Raw genomic sequence first — 11938 nt, 5'->3', positions numbered from 1 at the left:
TTAATTCCGATAATGAGATCATTATATATAAGAGGTAACAAGAACATCAAACAATTAATCATGGATCCATCAATAAAGCAATAACCTCAAAATGATACTTACATGGTGTAGGTTAGTGCCTTTCCAGAAAGAGTCAAAACTTCCGGAAACAATCTCAGTTAGAAATCTAACAAATCAATCCAACGGCTGCTTCATCATTACTATGGACTTTATAAGAGAGCAGAGGCACAATTTCTCAAATGTACAGTGAAAAGAAACGTCTGTATTAGAATCTACAGGAACCAGGACGCCATCTCTGAATACAAATTTTGGATCAAATCTGAGTTGGGTATTTGCTTCAGTCGCACTTCCACCTCCAGAGTGACAACTGCATTCCATTGGAGCAACTAAACTATTTCCTGTACTCTCACAATGGCATGTAACCAGTTCTGGATATTCAGAGAACTTTTCAGGATTTCCTTGTCTCAGGTTTTCGTTGAAAGCATTATGACTGCTACTGGTAACTTTTCTAACTAATGAAAGGAGATCCACGGATAATGATGCAACAACATCATGAACATCCTCTACTGTCCATTTGCTCTCATTCAATCCCAATGTATGAAGAAGAATTTTCTGCATCAAATCGTGGAGGGTGCTTAGGCATTCAATGCAAACATGATATGAACACGTGACCCCAGAGTATTCAGAGAGACTGGGAGTTTTACTAGAACATAAGTCAACATCGTCGACAGTATGTTCACTAGGATCAGGCTTACCATCATTAGATGAGGTTTTGACTTGTGTCTCTGACAACCCATTAACCTGATCACTAGGTTTTTGGGAATCAGATAAATTGATACCACCGAATTCATCAGAACAGTCAGGACCATTCTCCGAAAGGATAACAGGTTCTTTGACTGCAAATCCATTGGAATGCTTCAAGGACTCAGAACCCATATCGACAACTGCATTATCCAAAGTCGTCTCTGACTCACATGTTCCAAGATTACTTCCATTCTGTTCATTTAAAATTTTATCAACTGATTGATCAGTAACTGAATCATGAAGATTTGTATCAAATGAAGTATCAGGAAGAACAATATGCTCTGCAGATCCCTGTTCCAAAATCTCAGCTCTCCTCTCAGGATCAGGATACGCAGAATCATCATGTCCATTGTTCAAGCTAAGAGATTCAATGTGTTCAACCTCAAACCCCTGAGACTTACTTTCAGTGACTTCTGGTTCAAGAGAGCTTTTGGTAGTAACATTTAGCTTGCACTCGTCACTTTGAATAGAATTATCCTCACATGCATGACTATCATCCGGACATCCCACAATATCAAGCTCAGGGTTTGCAACTTTTATCTGAGCATCCGACTCTAAACTGAAAAATTTAAGTACTTATTGTTAGAGTTATCAATTAGCAAATAAAAATGGAATCACAAACATATAATTATAATGGCAAAAAATACCTCTGCAAGGCGTACACCCAGCTATTAACCACATCTTCCAGATAAGCCACTTGTGATAAAAGACGGATATATTGACACCTATCTTTCCCAGCTTGAACTTTTGCATTAATCTCTCCAACTATGAGTTCAAGAACCCTCCGTACATCTGAGGAAACTTCTCTAAGTGATGCATATACTCCTCTATACGCCAATAAACCGACAGCAATTAGACCTCTTACCAAACCAGATTTTTCTTTCCCATTGATATTGCTGGAGCCAGAAGCAACAGTTACCGTTTCCACTGAATCACTAGGACGAATAATACAAGAATTGAATGGCCATCCCTTCCAAGGTCCATTTATGTCTGCACAAGGACCATCCTTTAACTTTGATGTGAACCAACAAAGTTCAGCAAAATGAGGATATCGCAGAATTTGATAGCCAAAAGTAGATATAGCTACCAGCAAGCTTGACCTTCCCTTCAAAATTTTATTGTTGGGCGTTGGAGGCACTTTTACAGAAGAATCTTCAGGAAATTCGGTTCTATCCTTCTGTTCATTAGCTAAACCATGATCTATACTGTTAAGTACCGTGTCTGTACAGACTTCAGTGAAACCACGAGTTTTGTGCTCTTTGCAATAATTTGTATGGGCATGAGTTCTTTGATGAACCAACTGAACAACCAGTTGAATTATATCCCTTGATAACTCTGCTGCAGATAGATTAATAACCATATCACATTTGAAATTCCCACCAAGCTGTACAGAAAACCGGGGTACTGTGTGCTCCAAGGGGATTGGAAGGTTACAATTTGATGTATGACTCCCAAAAAACTGCCTCACTCTTGGTGGGAGTGAAGAATACGGAACTTCTGAAGTAGCCTGTTGGGCAAAAAAAAAAAAAAAAAGTATTATAATTTGAGCAAACAACAGTTAACAACATGAGACACTACGATAATAAGAGGAGAGAAATCTTGAGAAATAATCAAAATGTTTACAAGATCATAGCTAAAAGGAGATCTTAAACTGGAAGATTAAAAGCAAACAAATTTCAGGATCAATTTAAAAAATACTTGTACGCTTTTATTATTCCTCCCAATATGATGCAACTTATGTCTTGCTTAGAAACAATCATGAGATTATAGCCAAACAAAGTAAACATCATTGTCCAACCAGTTCCTTTTTTATTTCTGCTCTACTAAGAAATAGTCAAACTCAAGCAACAAGTTAAAATTTTCAAGTCAGTCAGATAATTAGACAGGTGAGTACATCATGCAAATGTTCCCCATACATTTTCTTAGTCTATTTCTATGCAGTATTACAGAAAATGGCGTAAAGTGAAACAATGTGCAAAAGAGCTAAAAAAACCGAAAACGGGGGCTCCTTTAACCTACTAAACAACCCTTTGTTTTCATGTGAACTCAAAAATATTTTCTAATTCAATTTGTCCACCATAAAGAGAGTTACATTATAAATTATTGTGAATAGAACTATATGAAGCAAATAATTGGATTAAAAAAACATATGAAAGTTGATGCCTTATACCAACTTGCTCACAAAAAAAAATAATGTGAAAAAATAATGGTCATACAAATTACACAGCGTGAAAATGTTGCTTATTTACACAGTTTTCACACATCGAGAACTAAATTTTAGTAGTAATATTAACATTAGTGTGACCAATTGTCAAAAAATTGGTGGGAAGAACACAATAGCTTAATCATGCCCAAATATACATTTTTACTGACAGGAAAATATCATAAAGGATCAACAAGGAAGGAATTGCACTTGTACCAGAATCATCACAGTTGTAGTGACACACAGAGATTCCAACTGCTCAACAAATGAGCTCCAGGCATGCGAGCTACCCTGAAAATCCATGGTCTCAGCTAATTTCTGTTTCTGCAGATGGGAATCAATTTTCTTTTCAAAAACTCCCTCATGTGCTAAAGAAGATCCATTGCTCGAAGGTGGATTGTTTGTTGAAGAAGAATCAATCTCCTCATTTACTTGCTGAAGTGTCTCTATAGCCCACAAATCAATTCTGGGCATGAATACTAAGCATGACCCCACACTAGTACATTTCACTGCCACAAAAATAGATAAAAATGAGGCTTTTAAACTAATCAAACGCTACCACTAGTTTTACAGCACATTATATGATTGGCAGTGCAGAATTGAGCTTAAACGCACGTTATTTACCAAGAAAAGACAGCTATTTCACATGAAGGGATTAACTAAAATATTCATACTGTTTGCTCAAGCCAAGTCGAAATTTTAGGAAGTATACATGAAACAGCAATTAGTGTCAAACAGGCTTATAGCATTACGTCATAAACATCAACAAGTCAAGGAATGTCTGTGGTTAATCTCTAGCGAATTACTTTATTGAGTTGGTTTGTACCTAGTAACAGAGTTATTCTCTTTTTCTTTTATTAACAGAGTTAGTCTCTTTTTCTTTTATCACATTGACCCAATTACCATGTATGCAACTTACTAGGCAGCAAAGCAAAAGGAACTCTCTAACATACATTCAAATTTAGACCAAAACATCACCCTTCATATATTTCTTTGTTTGTTTATTTATTTATCATAAACTCTGAGAAACATGTGCCACTACAGGCAGAAATTTTCAAACCTCCCATACATCATATGAACCATATTAGCTTAATTCTAGAACCAAGGCCTTGACGTGTAATGGTAATACCACAAATTTGTCTGTAATATGAACTCTAGTAAAGCATAAGAACTATGCACATGAAAACCTCAAGTATTGATGTACTTCCTCTCTTGATTGCAGACTGAATAAACACATTTGTGATGTTATCCTCGTCGGTGCAACCTAACCCCAGGTTAATCTGTGTCCTGAAAAACATCAGCCACCTCTCACATTTCTATGTTTTTTTATCATTTTNCACATTATATGATTGGCAGTGCAGATTTGAGCTTAAACGCACGTTATTTACCAAGAAAAGACAGCTATTTCACATGAAGGGATTAACTAAAATATTCATACTGTTTGCTCAAGCCAAGTCGAAATTTTAGGAAGTATACATGAAACAGCAATTAGTGTCAAACAGGCTTATAGCCTTACGTCATAAACATCAACAAGTCAAGGAATGTCTGTGGTTAATCTCTAGCGAATTACTTTATTGAGTTGGTTTGTACCTAGTAACAGAGTTATTCTCTTTTTCTTTTATTAACAGAGTTAGTCTCTTTTTCTTTTATCACATTGACCCAATTACCATGTATGCAACTTACTAGGCAGCAAAGCAAAAGGAACTCTCTAACATACATTCAAATGTAGACCAAAACATCACCCTTCATATATTTCTTTGTTTGTTTATTTATTTATCATAAACTTTGAGAAACATGTGCCACTACAGGCAGAAATTTTCAAACCTCCCATACATCATATGAACCATATTAGCTTAATTCTAGAACCAAGGCCTTGAAGTGTAATGGTAATACCACATATTTGTCTGTAATATGAACTCTAGTAAAGCATAAGAACTATGCACATGAAAACCTCAAGTATTGATGTACTTCCTCTCTTGATTGCAGACTGAATAAACACATTTGTGATGTTATCCTCGTCAGTGCGACCTAACCCCAGGTTAATCTGTGTCCTGAAAAACATCAGCCACCTCTCACATTTCTATGTTTTTTTATCATTTTTCGATTACTTTCAAGGATCCACAACCACGCACAACTGTAACTTAATGTCACCTAGTCCCCATCCTGAGAGGCACCCTAATAGCTAACAATATATTACCAATTATTGACAAATTCTAGAAAACATTTGCGATATGAGATTGAAAAAACATAAAATAGATCAGGTGACATCGAGACTGGGAAGAAAATTGTAACTGATCCTCAAAAAGTAAATAATCATGAATATCATTTCTCTCTAACATTAAACCATAATCATCAACAAAACAGCCATAGATAAAACAGAAGTTAAAGGAAAGGAATTGTACTTAATAGCTGTGTTAAACCCTGCACTAAATCATCATGTCCTTCTTGAGAAATTGTCGCCAAATCAACCTTCTGAATTTCCACATTTCCAACAAAACAGTGAAGAAGACAAGCAGCAAGGTGCCTCTGGCCAGATCTTGGACTTCCAGAGATCAAGATCCGAAATCCAGATTTCTTCTTTGATGCAAAAGATATATTTTTAAACAAACTAGTGTGCATACCGCAACCATGCATTATAGCAGGTTCATAATTGGCATTGTCATCACAAGTATCACTGGCACAAGCATCAAAACCAGCAAAGGTAACCTCTCCAGTTATAACACCAGCCTGTGAAAGCCTTCTCTCTATATTCTTTGCTACGTCTGCTTCTTGAAGAAAAACATCAACATAAGACCACCAATGATCACTTGGAATGTTCTTCTTATTCAAAGCTGAAAAAATCAAACTTTTAACCATTGTTGCAGCTTTAGTAAGACGAGGAGGCAACCACAGCCGCTCATCAAGATAAAGTGAAACAAGCAAGGTGGATAACGGTTCCAACAGACAAGGAATCAGGTGGGTGGAAAGAGGAGAGGATACTAAATCATAAGCGGCAATTCCTGCTTCTCTACGTGAGCATGGTGGTGGGGAACATGACAAAGCTTCCAACCAATCCCTCTCCTCCACGGCGAAGGAAGGAAGAGGAATACGTTTAGCACCAGAATCTTTCTCCGCAGCAGCAGACAATGTTTCTTGGAGAGGGAAATTCCTTTTCAAAGCAACTATAGCTGCTTGAGTACAAAGAGCCTGCAAATCAGCACCAGCAAAGCCAGTAGTTCTACTTGCAATCCACTTGAGCAATGATCCAGTTATTGGTTTTGGCCACCTTTGTGTGTGAAGTGAGAGAATAGCAGCCCGGTCCTCCATGGATGGCAACGGAAAATAAATCTCCCTATCAAATCTACCAGGCCTCCTTAACGCCGGATCAACAGCTTCAGGACGATTTGTTGCACCTATCACCACCACTGAACCTCGAGATTTTAGACCATCCATTAAAGCAAGCAATGTGGATACAACTGAACTATGAGTCTGATCTTGCTGCCTTGTTCGCTGAGGTGCCAATCCATCTATTTCATCAAAGAATATTATAGAAGGCTGACATTTCTCAGCAACTTGAAACAAAAGTCTTAGCTGACGTTCAGCATCACCAACATATTTTCCTAAGCAATCTGCACCTTTTCGGGCAAAATAAGCTATCCGTTTATCACCACGAGCACATGAGCCAATTAATGCCCGTACTACCAAGGTTTTACCTGTTCCAGGGTAACCATGCAAAAGAACACCTCTAGGAGGAGTAAGCCCCAGATTATCAAAGAACTCAGGATATAACAGAGGCAAAATGACAACTTCCTTCATGCAACGAATAACGTCTTGAAGCCCAGCAACAGATTCCCAACCCTCATATAGTTTTCCACTCTCAGAGTCTGGACCACCAATATAGACAGGTGCAATTCTAAACAAATCTCGATGAAGTCTCTTGCTCTCACGCTTTAAGAACTCTTCATCCTCACCGCAGTTCTCCAACCATTTTTCTTCTGCTTCAACATCCTTTCGCCAAGAATCATTTGACAGCTTCCTCATTTCCAACTTCATTTTTCTAGCTTTCAATTTCTTTATCCTGTCTAAATATTGATTTCCATGAGGTTGAAAGAGATGCCGATGATCTGTACAGGCTATGAGAAATTTCCGATGATCAAAGATGCAGCCATTAGCTCGTGCACAGGGCTGTCCAAGCATAAAATGTCAAAAGCAAGAAAAAAAGGGCTAATAAGTACAATACTATAGGCTGCCTTATACTCCAGTGAAACAAAAGAGCAAATCAAATACCAAGTGGTAAGTTTTTGGACACCGATCAACACGACATCCAATAGTTGCACCAGGCCTCCCACAGCGGGTGCATTTTAGGGCTCTTCCTCTGCAGAGAGCAGCCCTTACATTTTTTAAGCATCCCAGACCAGCAAAATAGACCTGCAAAAATGAATCATCATGTATGGAAACTTACTGAGTAAAAGAGATTGTTGACTTTCGGCGGTAAACCTACAAAGTCGTCTTAGCAAAATCATAATTAAATGAAAAACTTTGCCATGTCAATTAAAAAAAAAAAAAAATGGGCAATCAAGTGGCAAAGATTGTTGCTTACTTCCTACAAATATGTTCCATCACAGAGCAAGAATAGAGTGGTGTAACGTGGAGCTTTGATGATGTTATAAACACACAAAATTGGTAACTATACACGCAGGAGATAATCATCGAGATCACCTAGGGCAGAAAGCTAGCAATTTTAAACCTGGCAAGGCATACTACCTCCATTAATTAAGAGCAGACAACTGTATAAACATTATTAGCTAAAATATTGAACTCAACAAAGTTACAAGTTCATGGAATTTTTATTCAAGGAAAACAAAGTACATGGAACTAATCTCTTCAATGGAGAAGCAAAAATTGCCTCAACCATCAACTTTTTATGATCCTGTTAATGCCTTTGAAGTCCTTTGACTTCGACCAAACAGGACTAAGAGAAAAAAAAGTTCAGAAATTGAAGAAAAACCTCCACCTCCTACCCATAATCCTAGATTAGTGAAAGATCTTTCATTATAACCGTGATGTAAATGGCATTGCCTTAGATATGAAAGCTAAAAAGATAGGATGGACAAAATGTTAATCCAAACCCCTAAATGATAATTCAAGCAAAAAATTTTGGGCTGAACTTCAGCATTTTGATCTGAAATGGTTTTGTTTAATCAAAATGAAATTTGGAAAGACAACTAAATTGAGAAATTTCAGTACCCTTTTCATCATTTCTTTTAGCAAGACCAAGTCAAAGTTCTTTTGTTTATAAGAAAATAATTAAATGCCTACGACTTGAAAAATGATGAAATCATGTAATTGGTGCAACACGTTGAAATGGTTGCTTAAAGTTCCAAACCGATTTAAGTCCAAACATCTCTCTTGGATGCCAATGAGTGATAATATATTAACTTTCTTAAATGCTGAACAAACCCTACACTTCCATACACAAAGAATAGAAACAAGTACCATATTCAACAAATATTTTTATTTTCAATGTCAAGCAAGCTCAAAGACCATAATTCTTTACAGATATAACAAGACTAGTAAATAATTAATCTGTACAAGCAATAGGGCCTTGTATAAGACAATGCACTGCAGAGAATTCCAACAAGTATTTATGTAAATCATATAGTTGATCTCAGCAGAATTAAAAAGAAGAAAAGAGAAGCATGAATGAAAAAAGCACAGATATTTAGTTTTTACTCATGCTGGGCAGACAGCAAATAATAAATCATTTCTGAAATAAGCACATATACATAATATTGTTCAATCAACCAAGCAAAACATAAAAGGAAAAAGAAAATAAAAGATCAAATTTAATCACCTCTGGACTCCAAACAGCACAGTGTTGATGAACCCAGATTCCAGCTATACCATAACGATCATTTATAGGGCCCAAGAGACGGCCAAGCCACCCAGGTTCATCACCAAATCCATCCCATAAATCATAGGTAGGCTCCTCTGAAGCTGAAGACCCACTGTAGGCCTCATTTTCACTCTCACCCACATCTTGGATCAACCTCTTTGGAGGCTTACCATCATTCCCACAACCACATAAACCACACCACCTCCCCTGTTTAATGCGTGGCCTGCCAAGCGTATCATTTGAACCACGGTTGATCTCATCCACCATTGATGCACTCATGCCTTCAGAAGGTTTTCCCTCAAGACTCACAGGACAATCATCCTTTTGATCATCAGCCCCTCCATCTTCCACGTTGTTTTTTATATTTCCAACATCTTCTCCACCATCCTGTTGATCTTCTCCTTCTTCTCCACCCTCTAAATGCTCCCCTTCTTTATCGCTCAGCCTCGTTGTTTCCACCAGTTCCTCTTTTTCATCACCAATGCAATCCCCTTCTATTTCCTTGCCACTCAATACTTCCCTCTCCTCTTTCTCATAAACCTCTTTAGCAGCACCCTCCGCTCTTTCCATCTCATCTTCACCAACCATTCCACTCCCCGAAGCTGGCATACTCTCATCACCCTTGTTGCTCACCACCTCCACTTCCTCCTCCCTTTCACTCTCCTCCTTCATCCCACTTGTCTCTATCTCTTTCTCCTCCTCATGCATTTCTTCTTCCTTCTCACTTATTTCCTCTTCCTTCTCACTTATTTCCTCTTCCTTCTCACTAATTTCCACTTCATCCCGTAAACTATCCTCCTCCTCTAAGCTGCCTCTTGTCTTATTTACTACCACCAAGTCACCATCTTCCACTTCTTTCTGCATACTCACCCCACTCTCCACAACCTCCTCAGCCATTCCCCCAAAGAGTTCCCCTCTGCCACTCAGCTCACCGCTCTCCTCAGTCCTCACTTCAAACCCCACATTCCTCCCTCTTGACCTCAACCTCAACCTTGACCCCCAAACCCCCGGCGACACCATTTTATCACTCTCCTCCTCTTTACCCTTCCTTAAACTACTATTTAACTTCTTATTAACACCTGAATTAACATTTCTATCAACTCTACGCCTCTTTTTAACAGGTTGTGGTGACACATCAAGCAATACTGGAGCCCGTCTCACCCGAGAGCTTCTACGAAGCTCCAGGTCGGGCATGGACGTCCCCGGCGCCCCCTCTTCCTCATTACCTTCATTTGATTCAATATGATTCCTATTATACTCCTCTTCGCATATTGCATCTAGCCTCTTGTGCTTCTTCCGAAGCCGAGGCCCAGACAAATTACTATCCCTCCTCTTCGAAACCGATGCCGGCGATAATTTCATCACAAAATATATAGATAATGTTGTGCGTATATATATCAATAACACTATCTATAAATATATCTTTTCTATCTATACACTAATGTGTTTATCTAAAATCTCATAATTTACACCAATGGGTATTGATCGATCTTGATTTTTGGCCAAATGGTTGTATGATTACCGGAAGATTACTAAGAAAAGCATTCAAATGAAGATTTGACAAGGTGACTCACCTGTTTTTGGCTGAGTTGAACTGGAGGACCTATATGATAGTGACATGAACCCAAACCCTAGAAATCGATTTGGTTTTGTGTTTTGAATTTGTTTGTGTTGTTAGGCTTTTTCTGGTTCTTCAAACAATATTTTATAAGTCTTTTTCTCTCCAGATTTTCTCTTTGCTGTTTCTAAAGACTAAGAGTTATAGAAAGACTAGGGTTATACTGATACGCTTTTTTTATTTTTCATTTTTTTAATTCTCGTTTTCGGGGATTATACCACGCGCATAAGAGACAGTGTAGATTGTGAATAGAATGTTTTTGTTTTATTTTTATTTTTTTTAGTGTTAAACACGTATTTTAAAAAAAAAAAAAAAAAAAAACCTTGATAATAGGTAAATTAAAGTGATATTTTAAGTTCTAATCATTAATAGACCTGATGTAAAGATAAAAATGAACTATTGTAATGATTTTTTTAATAAATACTTGATAAACATTTTTTGAAAAATATATTTAAAAATACTTTTGAAACATCAAAAATAATTTCAATTTTGCATACTTTTTAGCATATTGTTTAAAAGAAATAAATTTTTTTATCAAAAAAATTTTTTTGTAGCGTTTTTCAAAAAAGTGATCTGAAAAGAAAATTCAAAAATTGTATACAAATTTTGAATAATAAGATCATTTTTATATTAAAATTTATAAATATATAGCAGCAAGCATTTCAAATATTTTATAAACATAACATAAAAGCATAATTAGGAAATTTTATAAAGTTAGGATGGAGGGATGATTAATAATAGAATTGAGTGATGTAGGAGGGTGACAGCACGCCCTATGGAGGAGAGTGAGGAAGGGGTTTAGAAAGAAGAAAAATATGGTTAATTATGTGGAATTTTCTAAGTTGCCGCCAAATATGCGTTGGGTTTTTGTTTTTTTTTTTTTTTCTTTCTAACAAATTGGTGGTTTGTGAAAATCAATAAAACCAAACCCAACGGCTCTTCAATTGCAAACCAAACCTCCAAATATGCCTTTATTCTTACAACTATATTTTGAAGTAGTGGTCATTTGTCCTATCCTTTCTCTTTTTTTTTTTTTTTTTAAGTAAATTTTTTATTACCAAAATGTCCTAATTAGCTTCACCTCAATTAATCTTCAAGACTCATTGAATACCTTACAAACTCAATATTCCAAAGTAAACTACAAAATTATGATAGATAATCCCGATATGGTTTGAATCACAAAATTCGATGAAAGGAACAAATCTTCTTGACCATCAATCCTTTGGGGTTTTGTTCCATCTCTTTTACATGTTTATTTCTTAATTTAAGATTATCTACTCTATGAATAAGTATATAAATGAGAATATACATGGATCCATCAAAATTGAACAGGGTTGAGTTCGATTGGTAGAAAAAAAAATCAAGATAATATTTGAATTAGGAGATTATTAATTTCAGATATCGAAAATAATAGAGCCACCGAAGATTGCGCACCGAA

General features: G+C 36.7%; 1 protein-coding gene across 2 annotated transcripts; it reads right to left on the bottom strand.

The window, feature by feature from the left end:
- On the bottom strand, positions 1–10609 carry LOC116142304. Of its 2 annotated transcripts, XM_031427733.1 has the most exons (7): positions 8841–10609; positions 7274–7414; positions 5410–7171; positions 3224–3516; positions 1452–2311; positions 756–1363; positions 443–612 (listed from the first exon to the last, which is right to left on the bottom strand). In XM_031427733.1, exons 1-7 carry the CDS (start codon positions 10242–10244, stop codon positions 581–583), a joined length of 5100 nt encoding a protein of 1699 aa, XP_031283593.1. In that variant the 5' UTR covers positions 10245–10609; the 3' UTR covers positions 443–580. The 2 variants fall into 2 exon arrangements, with proteins under 2 accessions (XP_031283592.1, XP_031283593.1); XM_031427732.1 differs by having other exon boundaries at positions 1–1363.
- Positions 10610–11938: the final 1329 nt, after the last annotated feature.

The sequence above is a fragment of the Pistacia vera genome, unplaced genomic scaffold (genome assembly GCF_008641045.1).
Source record: "Pistacia vera cultivar Batoury unplaced genomic scaffold, PisVer_v2 Contig407, whole genome shotgun sequence".
Lineage (NCBI taxonomy): Eukaryota > Viridiplantae > Streptophyta > Magnoliopsida > Sapindales > Anacardiaceae > Pistacia > Pistacia vera.
This window is presented reverse-complemented; position numbering and strand designations above follow the sequence as displayed.

Excerpts from the sequence above, each read along its gene's own strand:
- LOC116142304 (XM_031427732.1), bottom strand. The coding sequence starts at position 10,244 with ATGAAATTATCGCCGGCATCGGTTTCGAAGAGGAGGGATAGTAATTTG. Across the intron at positions 7,172-7,273 it reads GTCCAAAAACTTACCACTTG|CCCTGTGCACGAGCTAATGG; the intron begins GTATTTGATTTG and ends ATGCTTGGACAG. Across the intron at positions 1,364-1,451 it reads TGGGTGTACGCCTTGCAGAG|TTTAGAGTCGGATGCTCAGA; the intron begins GTATTTTTTGCC and ends TAAATTTTTCAG.